Source organism: Pinus tabuliformis, chromosome 9 (genome assembly GCF_031772625.1).
Source record: "Pinus tabuliformis cultivar Carrire ecotype Pingquan chromosome 9, CPIR1, whole genome shotgun sequence".
NCBI lineage: Eukaryota > Viridiplantae > Streptophyta > Pinopsida > Pinales > Pinaceae > Pinus > Pinus tabuliformis.
Window position 1 is genome coordinate 772053389 of NC_142307.1, and position 13680 is coordinate 772067068.

The following is a 13680-nucleotide window of genomic DNA, read 5'->3' on the forward strand; positions in this document are numbered from 1 at the left end:
ACGTGCGAGTTGCAGTAGGGTAGAACTTCGATTTTTTTCTTGTGCTTTGACTGCCTTCTCTCTCCTTTGACCTCAGCCTCCTTCTTCTTTGTTTTGGTGCAGAAGATACTTGATGATGTGATGAATGAATGAGCTCTCCAAGAGGTTGAACTGTATCTTATATATAGCTGTCCAGGAGGGTCGAATAGGTGTCACTAGGCCGACTTGTCCGAGGGCCAACTTGGTCATCTTGTGGGTTAATGACTCAAAAATAAAATTTAAATTATTTTTCTTACAAATGTCCAAATGGGACATGACTTGAATACATTTTCTTTTGACTCATAATAAATTCTTTTTGACTCTTTTTGGCTCCCTAAGCATGAACAACATACTTTGACGAAAATATAATAAATATAAAATATTAAATACATCAATGATAAATTTACATTATGAAAACTAACTCTAGTTACTACTTCAACAAGTGTTTGAATGGGTTCTTACGTCTACTTCAGTAGCATGAAATTGAGATGATGTTGATATCTGTATCATTCATATCATTTTGCTGTATACTTCAATCTGTACCTGTATGCTAGACTGTTATTATGATTTGTGTAACAAAGGTGCCTCACTTTTCTGAATTACTTAAAATCTATGTTGCACTGGTTTTGGGGATAGGGGAATGGCAGGGATGGGGGGATGCATCCCCGGAACGGCTAGAGTGCACCTCAAATTTTTTCAGGGGATGGCAGGTTGGGGACGGCGATTATATATATATATATATAATGCACATTAACATTTGTAGTATTATGCACAACCCTTACACTTGCCAATTATGAAAAATCCTGAGCAATTTAAAAAAGGGTTGAGTGACATTCCATTATTGGCCACTAGACATTAGCTTTAGCTTTAGGAAACTTAACTGTAACTACTTTCAATTTTTAATAAGGTCCATGAAGGATCTATCAGACAGAGAACTGTCTTTATAGCAGTTTTTTTGTCCTCATATTTCTTGTTAATGATGACTATGTTAAACATAAAAGGCATTCGCTTCTCAATAGTTTTTGCAATTATTTTCAGCTGTGTTGAAAATCACTATAAAATACTTTGGTTTTGTAAAGAGATTAAATTCATATTTTAGATTAAGAAGGGGATTGAATAGGAATTATTTAAACATTTAGTACCCAATCTAAGTCACTACAATCTGATTGTTTTCATAATGCTTGAGGTTGTGGGATGGTGGAAGCATTGAACTTGAATGAATCCTTAAAACCTATGTACAATATGTAAAAGCTGAGATGATCCAAAAATATGTACAATATGTAAAAGCTGAGATGATCCAAAAAATGAAATAGCACAAGAGCAATAACCACAAGGATTAGCCTTTTAAAATGTTGCATTTTCTTTTTTCTTAACATAGAGGTTGCTTTCTGAAATTACCATTGAAATACAATATCTAAATCATCAGAAACCCAAATTGAAACTCATCATATAAAACTCATGTTTTGAGCTGCAACTTGTACAAAATGTTCAGATTCATGCATTACAAAAATAATGGACAAGAAAAATTATCGTCATGTTCAATCATTCATGTCCATGATTGTCAAAACTGAAGCTATAAGCTTGGATTATCCCAGTAATATGCGCAAAACATCCTTGAAATTTGTCCAGAAAATCCTTGAAATCTGCCAAAAACATCTCTGATATCTGATAAGAACGTCCCTGAATTCTGCCCGGAACGTCTTGGGGACAGCCAGGAAGTCCCCAAGTCCACGATGAAGCCCCCAACAGTTTGGGGATGTTTCCTAAGGGTCCAAAAATCCCCGGAACATGGGGACGCAGGGTATGTGGGTTTTTTGGGGGGACGGGTCCTTTTGCAACATAGCTTAAAATTAGTCTTTATTTAGGAAATATTTGTTAAAATTGGCAACCAGAGCCAAAATCCATGTGGGTCACCTTATTTATGGCCGCTAATATTTTTCTTGGATTCCCCTTTCCGAGAGGTGTAGGATTGATCTAACGATCATCCGATTCCGACATGTATTCATGGAGATATGAATTTATTTGTATTCTTGACAATTTGTCAAGGTCGGCCAGCAAGCAAAATAATGATTTTCACCCCCAGCTTATCCTCAACGTGGCATATAAAGGGAGGAGACCTTGTGGCATAAACTCACTCATCTCATCTCACATTCTTCTCTCTCCTAGCTTGATTGGGTATGCATAGGAGGAGCAGATCTCTCACACATGTGAAGGAGGATGCAGATTCTGATTAGGGCAACGTTGACTAGGGTTGACCGAGCTGCAGGTGGGAAAAATTGATAGTGTTGATCAGCGTTGACTGTTTCTTGATAATGGATTGGGTTAGGCTGCCTCTCCTTGGCAGGCCGCATTTCTGGACAACACCTTTGACTTGTTTTGACTATGCGTTGACCAGCGTTCACTGGCATGAGGGCTGACCACCTCTAAAACCAGATTCGCTCTTAGAGGACCACGTGTCCGAATCCTACGAATCTGGTACGATTCAACCTAAATCGCATCCAAATTTCGTGACACGTTGTGTCCGATTGGGACACGATCGAATCCGGATCGTGTCCCAATCAGACACATCGTGTCCCGAAATTCATAAATGAAGGGGAAGAATGTCCCCATTGGAGATACCCCTCCTCCCCCAATATCATCAGAGTCTGCTGCAAGTAATGTTGAGGGAAGACTTCCTCCTAAAGGTAACATTGAGAAATATCCTTTGTGGAAATATGTCACAAGAGAGGATGGGCCAAGCAACAAGGGGAAGGGAAGAGGCAATGTGAATTGGAGATGCAACTTTTGCCACAATACTTTCACAAGCACATATTACCGTTTGAAAAGCCATTTGTTGGATTTACCAGGTTGTGGAGTTGGAGCTTGTACACAAGTTTCTTTACAAAAGAGGAGAGTTCACTGTTGGTATGGTAAATGTGGCTGCAAAATAAATAAATAAAAACCAAGAATGATGACCCCCTTCCATTTTTGAGGAAAGGCACTACCAAATTTCCATTTGAGAGTTCTACTGGGGGACAACAGCAAAAAGAAAGGCAATTTCACTTGGTCCAATGGACAAGATTTTTCAAAATGAGAACGGGAAGAGCTTGATCTCACCATTGCCTTTTTTTTTCTATCAAAACTTCATATCCTTCAATGTTGCACACTCACCTCTATTTATTGAGATGTGCCGAGCTCTAACTCATGGGTCTCCATCATGGTATGTCTGGTTCAGAGAAGCTTAGAACCACATTGTTGATGAAGACAAAAAAAAAGGTGCAAAAAATGCTTGAGCCTATTAAAGCATCATGGCCAACATCTGGGGTTAGCATTGTTTCTGATGGATAGACAAATCCAGCACGACCAATGTTTTACGACTCCGACTCCGACTCCGACTCGGCCGAGGATCGACTCCGACTCCGACTCCGACTCGGTAATGACTCGGCTGGCTCGATTTCAATGACTTGGTCGTTGTAAAAAATACATTAAATATTTATTTTTTTTATAAAAAAACATAATTTTAAATATTTTAAACATAATTTTAAAGATTTTCATTCATGTTTCCAAACACACAACATTATAATATAGATGGAAGACAACGTATGATCAAAGTAGGCTCATGAACCAATCCATTATATCAAAATGGTACCCAATGGCAATACATAGTCAACTGTCATACATGATCAAAGACTCAAAACAAAATACAAATAACCAAGGAGGCTAGAAATGGCCTCTACAACAAAAGTAAACTGTGATGGTGACCAGACTCCAATACTAGTACTACTGGCTAGTAGCTACTGCCAGAGGAGCCAAGATCATCTCGACCAATCTCTGGATCATCATCATCAGAGTCAGACAAGGGGCCCCATGCCTCCTCCTCATCATCATCGTCTCCAACTGCAACTGTAGAAGTGGTGCCAGTACCACTAGCAGGCTGTGCAGCAGATGCAAGCTGAGATAGAGTAGATATGCGGCTGCGCTTCTATCGTGGCTGAGCAGAGGAAGCACCTACAACTGGAGTCCTACTCCTTGCTGGCTGTGAGACTGAGGCTGGTGGATAAGGATCTGCATTCAACTGAACAGGCTGAAGTTGATGTTCCAGTTCAAGTTCATCAAGATCCTCATCAGGATCAAACTCTGGTGGACGACTCTCCACTACCCAATCTGATGTTGGATCAATGTCTTCCAACACAATGGGATCTGAATCAGGTCTTTTGTTCAGCAATTGGTTCCGTCTGAGCCGAAGGTTGTACTGGACAAAAACTAGATCATTCAACCGTTTTTGCTCCAAACGGTTTCTCTTCTTTGTGTGAATCCTCTCAAAGACAGACCAATTGCGCTCACACCCAGATGCACTGCAAGTTTGACTCAAAATACGAATTGCAAACTTTTGCAATTGAGGGCACTGGCCACCAAAGGCCTCCCACCATTGTGCTGCAAAAAACATAGGAGTGTAATGAATTATGAGTTAGATGAAGGCTGAAGCTCAACAAAATTACAAATTATATCTAACTTTCAAATTATAAATGATTTAACAAACTTTAGTCTTTAATAAAAAAAGTAAAACTGTAAAACCATTAAGAAATTGAAAATTGGAATTTTTGTTTACCTGGCTCATCTGCTTCTCTTGCAATCTTTGCTAGGTTCTTCCCAAAGGTATCTGTTGCATTGCTGAAGGATGTGACCTGTTGATGTATCTGCAGCTAATCAGACTCCGATGGGATCATGCGTTCAATGCAATCAACCAGTCCATCTCTGACCTCCCCCCTCAAAGCTCCTGACTCCTTAGCTTTATAATGATACCGTGGGTTCAAAAAATACCCAGCTGCATGTATAGGGCGATGGAGTTGATTGTTCCATCTTTCATCAATGATTGCCCAAATGGGCCCATACTTTGCCACTCTATCCTTGTATGTTGTCTTTATTTGCTCCTTTGCTTGATCCATAGCCTCATAAATGAAGCCCATAGCCAACCTTTCCCCATCCACCAACCGCAACACCTTAACTAGTGGCTCAGCAAGCTTCACAATCTCTGCTGCCTTTCTCCAAAAAGTTTCATCATGGACTTTCCTTTTCAATTCTCTGCCTTCTGGTTTGTTAGACCAATTGCTTTGATTCCATTCATCACTGGAAAACATCTTTTGCAAGTTTCTATGTTGGGAAAGCATAGATTGCAATGTCAAAAAATGTGTAGCAAATCTAGTGATGGCAGGCCTAATAATATCCTTGCCTCCAATGTGTTTCCTCATGAGACTCAAAACCAGTGTATGATTGTAGATAAATTTTGTTATGCTTTTGGCATTATCTACAGTGTTTCTGACCCAATCTAATTTTCCAATATCCTCAAGCATGAGGTCTATGCAATGTGCAGCGCATGGGGTCCAAAAGATGGTCTTGTGTTTTTCCTCTTACAGTTTACCAGCAAGAACATAGTTAGAGGCATTGTCTGTGATGATTTGAACAACATTAGCCACCCCCACATCCTCAATAACCTCATCCAATAGCTGAAACAACAAGTGGCCATCTTTTACCTTATCAGATGCATCAATTGATTTTAAAAACATGGTTCCCTGTGGGTAGAAGACAAGAAAGTTTATGATGGTACGGTTTCTTTGATCAGTCCATCCATCTGACATGATGGTACACCCTGTTCTTGCCCATGAGTCCCTGAACTCTTGCAAATACTCATTAATGGATTGAATTTCTTTCTGCAAATGAAACCCCCTTAGCTCTTGCATAGTAGGGCCTTTGAAGCCTTTTCCAGTAGCATGTATGGCATCAAACATAGGCTCATAATATGGTGGGGAGGAGGAGGATGCAAAGGAGAACAGTGGTGACCATGATGATGAGGACAATGATGCTGATTTTGATGATGACTATGAGGATTGATGACTCATGAGTCATGGGCTACCTACTGCCTTGAGGCTTGTATCCCTGTAGTTGTTTTGTATTTTCTATTTTTATTTGCCATTGGCATTGCACTGCCTATGTAACACATTTTAATTTTGATGACTTAATGAGAAAACTACAGCTGTCAGTGTCTTTATCTTACTATATTGTCTTTCTCCTATTGGATCATTGATGAATTGAATATGTATTATGATTTATCATTTATGAATTTAGAATTTATGATTCATTGATTTATCATTTATGTGACATGTATTTGAATTTTGTATGTACTATGCATGCTATAATGTTACTAACTTACTTTGTAAACAGTAAAACTTACATCTAGATGAAGATTTATGTTTGAAATCAATGAATTTGTATCATTAATGAGAATTTGTGTAAGAAATATCTAATTTTTAATATATATATATATATATATATATTCTAATAAAATAATATATAACGTGTCCTAACTTGTCCTGTTCCAGTGGGTCAACGTGTCCAAATATGACACTTGAATCCCCGTATCCGACAAATCCCGAATCCCCGTGTCAAATTACTTAGCTGACCGCAGATCTGTCCAGCGTTGATTGAAGTTTGACTGCACTTTTCAGACTGTTTTGGGTTGACTTTCCTTGCTGTTGGAGGCCGAGTTGACTGAGCATTGACCAGGGTTGTCTAGAGGTCAAATCTGACCTGTTTGACCAGCTTTGACTTTGCTGGTTAGGGTTTTGCTGCTGCTGTCATAAAATTACAGATTTGTATAATTGTACTATCTCTCTCTCTGCTGAATTATTGAAGAATATAAGAAGAATTGATCAAGGGTTTCCCCACATTGGGGTTTGTCCCTGGCTGGTGCCACATCTTGTGTCCTCTTGTCTTGGCTTGTCTTCTACTATTTACATTTATGTTCTATCTGCATTTTACTATCATTCTGAGGTGATTGCTAGTCTGGAAATTGATATTGGGCTAATAAGAAATTTGAAGTAAATTGCTCTTAAACATAGAACATACCAAAATTTAACAATATTCCATTTACATTTGCCAAGGATTCCCACTCTTTACATTTCATCAGACTCCTTGGCTCAATGAACTCTTTTTTTATCCTAGAAAGCAAAGCTCATGCAGTGCCAATTTCTGAAAAATGGATAGATTATTGAAGTCTATGCTGAAGAATCATATTATGTCTTCTGTTACTGAAGTTAAAATTCTTAATAAATTCTTAGGGACATGTTCCTGCTAACTAAAATATATACCTATAAGATTACACATAAAGTAATGCAGAATTGACGAGAAAAAGAGAATTGATTGTATTATAACACCATAAAAAATTATATGTACATCATAACTATCACAACAGAGAGGCAATCCATGAAGGAAACTAACATTACGTAACTAAAATAAGTTTATAATCTCTAAGTTCACTCATTTATTACTAACTGTAAAGTACCAAGATAGTTACACTATAAAGTACATTACAAATATGACCATTAGATTACATACATTTTATTAACCTCCTTTAATGGAGCCACTGATAAACTTGGCATCAAGTAAACTTTATTACCAACAATAATAAATCTGAATGTCTGGCCAATTACATTTAGCTCTATTCTACAAGCATATTCGACCTTGTACACCCATCATTCAGAAAAGAGATGCTAACAAATAGGATTTATCACCATCCACAATCCTTATGTACATGTGCATGAGTTCAATTTAACATATGGTCAGAAGAATTGAGCAAATTGCAATATAAAAACATTCTGGCAAATTAGTTGCATGCCAAATCGATGTTTTTCTACAATGTGAACATATTTCTCAATAAGCTAAAAGAAAAATATTGGCCATAGTTTACATCTAATATGGCCTATCACGACCATATAAATGGTAAATTCCAACCCTGCTACCACATTATGGTGTTTTAGACATCACATAATTGTTTGTGGAAGTTGGATGTTAGAACCTTTCTTTGTCCTGTTTTTATACTTACTATATAGTTGTGAATTTACAGGTCCTAATGACACCACTCCATGTATCTCAATAGAGATTAAGGTAACGTATTTTTTATTTACGTGAAAATCATCTTTTAATGTAGTTGGAAATTCTGACAATCAGTTCCAGGAAATTAAAATCTGTCAGTCATTTGAAACCTAGTGCTTTTCTCTTCGGTTCTGCAAACACTAAGAAAAATTAGAAATATAGTTGTCAATACCCAATTTTGAGGTGGTTTGCTTTCAGTATGCTAGCCATTAATGTCGTGATTGCTTCCTTATTCATAACATTTTTCTTGACCTTCATTTTAAAAAAGGCAGCCAAAATGTGGCTTTCTTCCTTCTTCAAGGTTCATATCAGAAGAGAATCACATAAAAAGGCTTGTATCCCGTTTTGCCATGCATCAGCATCTGAAATTTTCTGAACAGAAGGTGAAATTTAACTCAAATTCCCTTAAAAATGCACTTTAATTGTTTGATTCTTTTTAGAATGTATTGCCTATTTTCTTGTTTCACGAGTCATTTTAGCAGAACGGCAGTCTTCATGCCAGTCTTATCTTTGATTGTTTCGCGTTTCAGATATCACGCGTCAGTAAATATTCACCACTAGACTTGTTCTCTGAATCATGTGATAGAATACATCAAGCCATTGAGGGACTCTTTGAAACTCCTCAGAATAATTTACGGATATTCTTGAATGGTTCATTAGTATTTGGTGGATTGGGAGGCTATGCGGAGCAAGAGTATTGTGATGGTCCTACCGTTAACTCTCTTGCTAGAGAGCTAGAAGACACCCTTGAGAGTGTAATCTCATGCCAAAGTGGAGAGAGGGTGGAAATTCTTAAGGATCTTGTCACAGAAACTCTTCTTAGAACGAGAATATTGAGTCAGCTCCTTGCAGTCCAGAAGATGGATATGTATGACATTGAAGGTGCAATCCATTCATATTTTAATTTCATTCAGGTGCCATGCCATGTATGCACTCATTCTGTAAGCAAAGCAGGGAATTTAAATCAGGCTGAAAAGATTGCAATCAATCCAGATGAACCTTTCGAAAAAGATATCCAGGAAAAGAATTCCGATTTACATTTTCCTTATTCAACGACTGAATCATTGTCAGAAGAACTTATGGAAAAACATACTCAGGGAAATTTTTCCTATTTACATTCTCCAAAGGATGAATGTTCTCATCTACATTCCCTTTCAATTGAAGAAAGCAGAAGAATTGTCCGTGATTATCTTCTAGCCACAACTGCAAAGGACTGCAGTCTGATGCTCACTTTTCAACCGATGGCTCATTATTTTACAGAGGTGAATGCACTCGATGGAAATGATGTAATATACATGTCGTCAACTAAACAAGCATTCCGATACAAGGTGTGAAACCTGAAAACTGCTTATCGATTCATTTGCTTAAAGTAAATGAGTTAAGCCCATTAAATTTTCTTGTCTATCTGAACATATAATCCCTTGTGTCATGTTCAGGACTTGTCTAATCAAGCGGGCTATCTTATGAAACTATGATCATTTCCTTAAAATAATTTGTAACTTGTAATTTTTAAATAATTTAACTTTTGGCCATGGCAAAATCTGCAGGCAAGCTTCATAGACTTGGATCTGAAATGCTTGAAGAAGATGATCCACTACTACGAACTTGATCATAATATAGTGAATTGTTACACCAGGACACATGAAGGAACAACTGTCTAAAATTACAAGGATGCCAAATTGTATGTGCTATCAAGTGTATTAGGTTTCTTTACATGTCGATATTCTTATCTTCAAAACATACAAGATTTTATAACTCGTGAAATTTTTCAGCAGATGGAAGCAACTGGTGGGTTCTGCTAACACAAATGGTTCCGTAGCTTCAACTTTGTGCATTGATTTGTATATCAAGGGGAGCATGTGCTAGAAAACTATGGCTCCTCCACCATCCAAAATTCAAACAAGAATAGTCATACCTTTATAGCTATTGGACATTCTTTGTCTTATGGAATTCACATTGTGCTGCCTGTTGTGTCAATTCCTCATGCAATGCTTTGGAACTGCAATTCATGCAACAGAAGGGACAGAATCAATTATACGATGAAAACAATATAATAATCTGCAGATATTTTGGCAGAATTTTTCAAACTTCACGAATCAAGTATTACTAAATAGTGCGTGTGTTTTCTTCTAATATTTTTTGTGGGAAAGAATCATGCAGCCAATTTCAAGGTCCATGATTCCTTTTAATGCAATACGGAAGGTTCTAAAGATATTTGACAAATTTCCAATAATTATATATTTAGTTTGAGTCACTCTTCTTTATACCATCTTAGATAGTTATAGATTTGTGTTGCACCAACATTAATGCAATAAGGAAGTTTCCAAAGATATTTGAGAAATTTCCAGTTCTTATATAGTTAGTTTGAGTCCCTCTTCTTTCTACCATCTTAGATAGTTATAGATTTGTGTTGCTCCAACATTAATGCTATAAGGAAGGTTCCAAAGATATTTGAGAAATTTCCGATTCTTGTATAGTTTGTTTGAGTCCCTCTTCCTTTTACTATCTTAGATAGTTGTAGATTTATATCGCTCCAACATTGAAACAACGAAGTCTTTGGCAAACAAGCATTGAGCTTTCTCAGTTATAGATTTGTTCCCCTATAAGCTCCTCTAAGTAGAGAGCTTGTCTTGTACCACATTCTGTGCAATATGATTTCTATTTTTCAGCAAGAATAGATGTTTCTCTGGCTAGAGATAACACTTTCTCAAGGAAACAACTATAGTCCATGTCTGAGAAACCAGAGTGTATGAGAAAATGTGTTCTTTCTAGTACTGCCTATTTCTTAAATGTGTTAAGAGACTCATAGCATACAAGATATGTGATTTATAAGGAGTGCCGAAAATATAAACTTACTATTCTTATAGACAATAGTGACGACGTAGGAGATTTGCAATCCAATTTTGATGCCCTCCGTGTCTCCCACTTTAACTTTGAGGATCAGCAAGGTTATTCATCAAGTGGAAGAGATTATAGAAGAGGAATTAATTTAATCTATTGGGAAAACATGAAAAATGTTAGAATTCTTAGCTCTTTTGCAATGTGATTTGAACGAGTATCAAAGGGACAGTGAGATATGGGATTTAAGATGATTTGCTTAATACTATGGAAATCCTGCCATATTTGTGTTTATATTAATACTACGCTAGAATTCTTTTCTCTTTTGCAATGTGATTTGAATGAGTATCAAAGGGACGGTGAGATATGGGATTTAAGATGATTGGGTTAATACTATGGAAATCCTATCATATTTGTGTTCATATTAATACTTGAAGTATACAAGCTGCAAGGAAAGCATAACTTCCAAAATTAATAAAATCCACCTTACAACGCTGGACTCTCTCTCTCTGCCGAAAAATTCTGACGGTTGGGGCATTCTGAACATTAAAATTTTTGGCGCTGCACTCATCTGTAAATCCCTGTGGAGGGGTTTATATGGATCTAGTCTGTGGAGCGACATCGTCAGGCAGAAATATCTTAAAGGCAGGGGAATCGAATACTGGTTCAGATTCGACTCTATTGGCATCAAACGAGGCTCTGCAATCTGGTCAAGCTTTCGAAGGATCCAACGATATTTCCTCAGCTATCTAAAATGGAACATTCACACAGGCAGCAAGATTTTCATTGGGCTAGACTCTTTCGCTGGATTCAGGGGAACTTTGCTGGTCCCCCCACCTCTTCTATTCTTCCTTCGAAGATCGGGCTTGTATACATGGGATCGAATCATTAAGGAATGGGATGGTTCTCAGCCTGTGCTCCGAGATGCCGATGATATTAACCTCCCAATCGACCTCATCCCCCTCTGGTCTGATCTCTCATCCTCCCTCCAGCGGGGTGGCCTTCTACGCTCCATCGTTGCTGACCATCTGTCCTGGTCCCTCCCTTTCTCTGCTCCTCATGCAATCGTAAAGGATATATACTCAGATCTCATCTCTGTCTATGCTCCTGCAAAGAGGCGCTTTCCAGTCTTCTGGTGGAAGATTCGTTGCCCCCTCAAGATTATCTTGTTCTCCTGGTTGGTACTTTTCAACAAGAACCTAACCTGGGACTCCTTGAGGCGGCGGTCATGGCATGGCCCCAGCAGATGTGCTCTCTGCAAGATGGACGAGGAAACAAATTTTCATCTCTTCTTCAAGTGCTCTGCTGCCCAACAAATCTGGTATGACCTTGCAAATTTTTTCTCTTTTCAACATCTATGTTTCATCTCTGTGGATGCAGCTTTTGCCTGGTGGGGGCGCCAAAAATCTCTCCGCCCCATTCTGCCCATCACCATCTGGTCTCTTTGGCGGTGGCGGAATCTGATAATTTTTGAAGACTCCTCACTTTCTGCTAACTTTGTCCTTCAATCAGTCTCTGCTCTGCACTCCCCGAACAGCTGAATGGTTTCCATGGGGTTTGTTTTTCTTCTCAAAATTCTGATTATAGGTTCATGTTAAAAGGGTATGTCATATGATGGTTATCTGCCTCATGAGGCTTTTTTTCAGATGCTGCCTATTGAACTGCAAGCTCTTTCAAGCTGTTTTTGAGCTATAAGGTGTTCAGGTCACCTGAACTTTTTGTCTGTATATCTCCTCAATATAATATCAAGATTTTCTTTCTAGAAAAAAAACTTCCAAAATTAAATGTCTCAAGAAATGACTAACCAGGACCTTGAAATTCGCTGAAAAATATATAATAACCACTTCAAGCGATTTCCTACTAAACTGGAAACCTTAGAGAATTAGTATAAAGGATGAAAGAAAAATGAACTAATTGGAATCTAACATAAGAATTTTGATGTAGAAGGGTTGAGGGATCTAACCATCATATCTCACCTTAATTGGAATGCATAAATACATACGGGGAAATGACTAACTTGTTAGTTTGATGCAAACCTAGTGTCTGACACTTAATTCCTAGCAGATTATAGATATACTAATTAATTGCATAACTATGTTCCTCACACAATAAATTCAGTGGAAGCAAAAATATCCCAATCTCAAACACAAAATGATGACACAACAGATTCTATCCAATCACAGATCTTCATTAAAATTCGGAACTTACTTGGGCTCCCCTCTTGGGAAAATAGCCCAACTGAGGAAATAATTACAACAACTGGATCTGATCCAACTGATCCTCCTTAGCTGATTTGAATCTCCTTGTTGCTCCTTTCCTCGCACTGTAATATTCCAAATATAAATTTAGCCGCAAATTGCTTCAAGAATTCTAGCCATCAACTTCATAAACAATTTGCACAAATTGAACCACAAATTTCACGGCAAAACAATGAATGCTTCAATACTACTGTAACGTCCCTTTCAAAATAATTGGCTAAAATAATGGTGATTTCATTATAGCAAAATTATTCCAGAAAGTACATGCAGAAAACACCATAAATTTATAGTAATTCTTGCCAGCAATATTTTTAATCTGCAATATAGCCTAGAAAATACACACCACTGATACTACGGCACATTCATGAAAATTCTGCAACACAGTAAATGACCAGAAATGCCACAAGAAAAATGCAGCTAATCTCAGCGTTATTATATCAACCATAAGTAAGAATACATGGCAATATGAATATCTGGAAATCACTAAGAATTTCGAACAACTACTGCAAACTAGATCTGACCCCAAAATATGTCTCCTACGGCACTAGGCCTGGCCTCTCAAAATGAAATTGCAAGCAATATTTTTGTCAAACATCTTGCAGATAAAGTGGAAACACTTGCAACATGAATAAGTATGAGGCAAATACTTGAGGGAATT

At 37.7% G+C, this 13680-nt stretch overlaps 1 protein-coding gene and 1 long non-coding RNA gene across 3 annotated transcripts in view; one reads left to right on the plus strand and one right to left on the minus strand.

Annotated features, from left to right (window-relative positions):
- Positions 1 to 9846, plus strand: part of LOC149151001 (inositol-pentakisphosphate 2-kinase-like) — a 153490-nt gene extending 143644 nt beyond the window's left edge. Inside the window, exons 5-9 of one of the 2 annotated variants that reach the window (XM_089440359.1) lie at positions 7898 to 7938; positions 8199 to 8309; positions 8457 to 9254; positions 9474 to 9607; positions 9699 to 9846. In XM_089440359.1, the coding sequence (XP_089296485.1) occupies positions 7898 to 7938; positions 8199 to 8309; positions 8457 to 9254; positions 9474 to 9587 (1064 nt within the window). In that variant the 3' untranslated portion in view covers positions 9588 to 9607; positions 9699 to 9846. The remainder of the gene's footprint in view (positions 1 to 7897; positions 7939 to 8198; positions 8310 to 8456; positions 9255 to 9473; positions 9608 to 9698) is intronic. The other variant, XM_089440358.1, reaches the window with a different exon arrangement.
- LOC149151002 (uncharacterized) overlaps positions 1 to 13365 on the minus strand; it is a 113276-nt gene extending 99911 nt beyond the window's left edge. The window contains exons 1-2 of the long non-coding RNA XR_016262786.1: positions 12973 to 13365; positions 9842 to 9925 (exon numbers count right to left, since the gene is read on the minus strand). This is a non-coding gene — a long non-coding RNA (uncharacterized LOC149151002). The remainder of the gene's footprint in view (positions 1 to 9841; positions 9926 to 12972) is intronic.
- Positions 13366 to 13680: the final 315 nt, after the last annotated feature.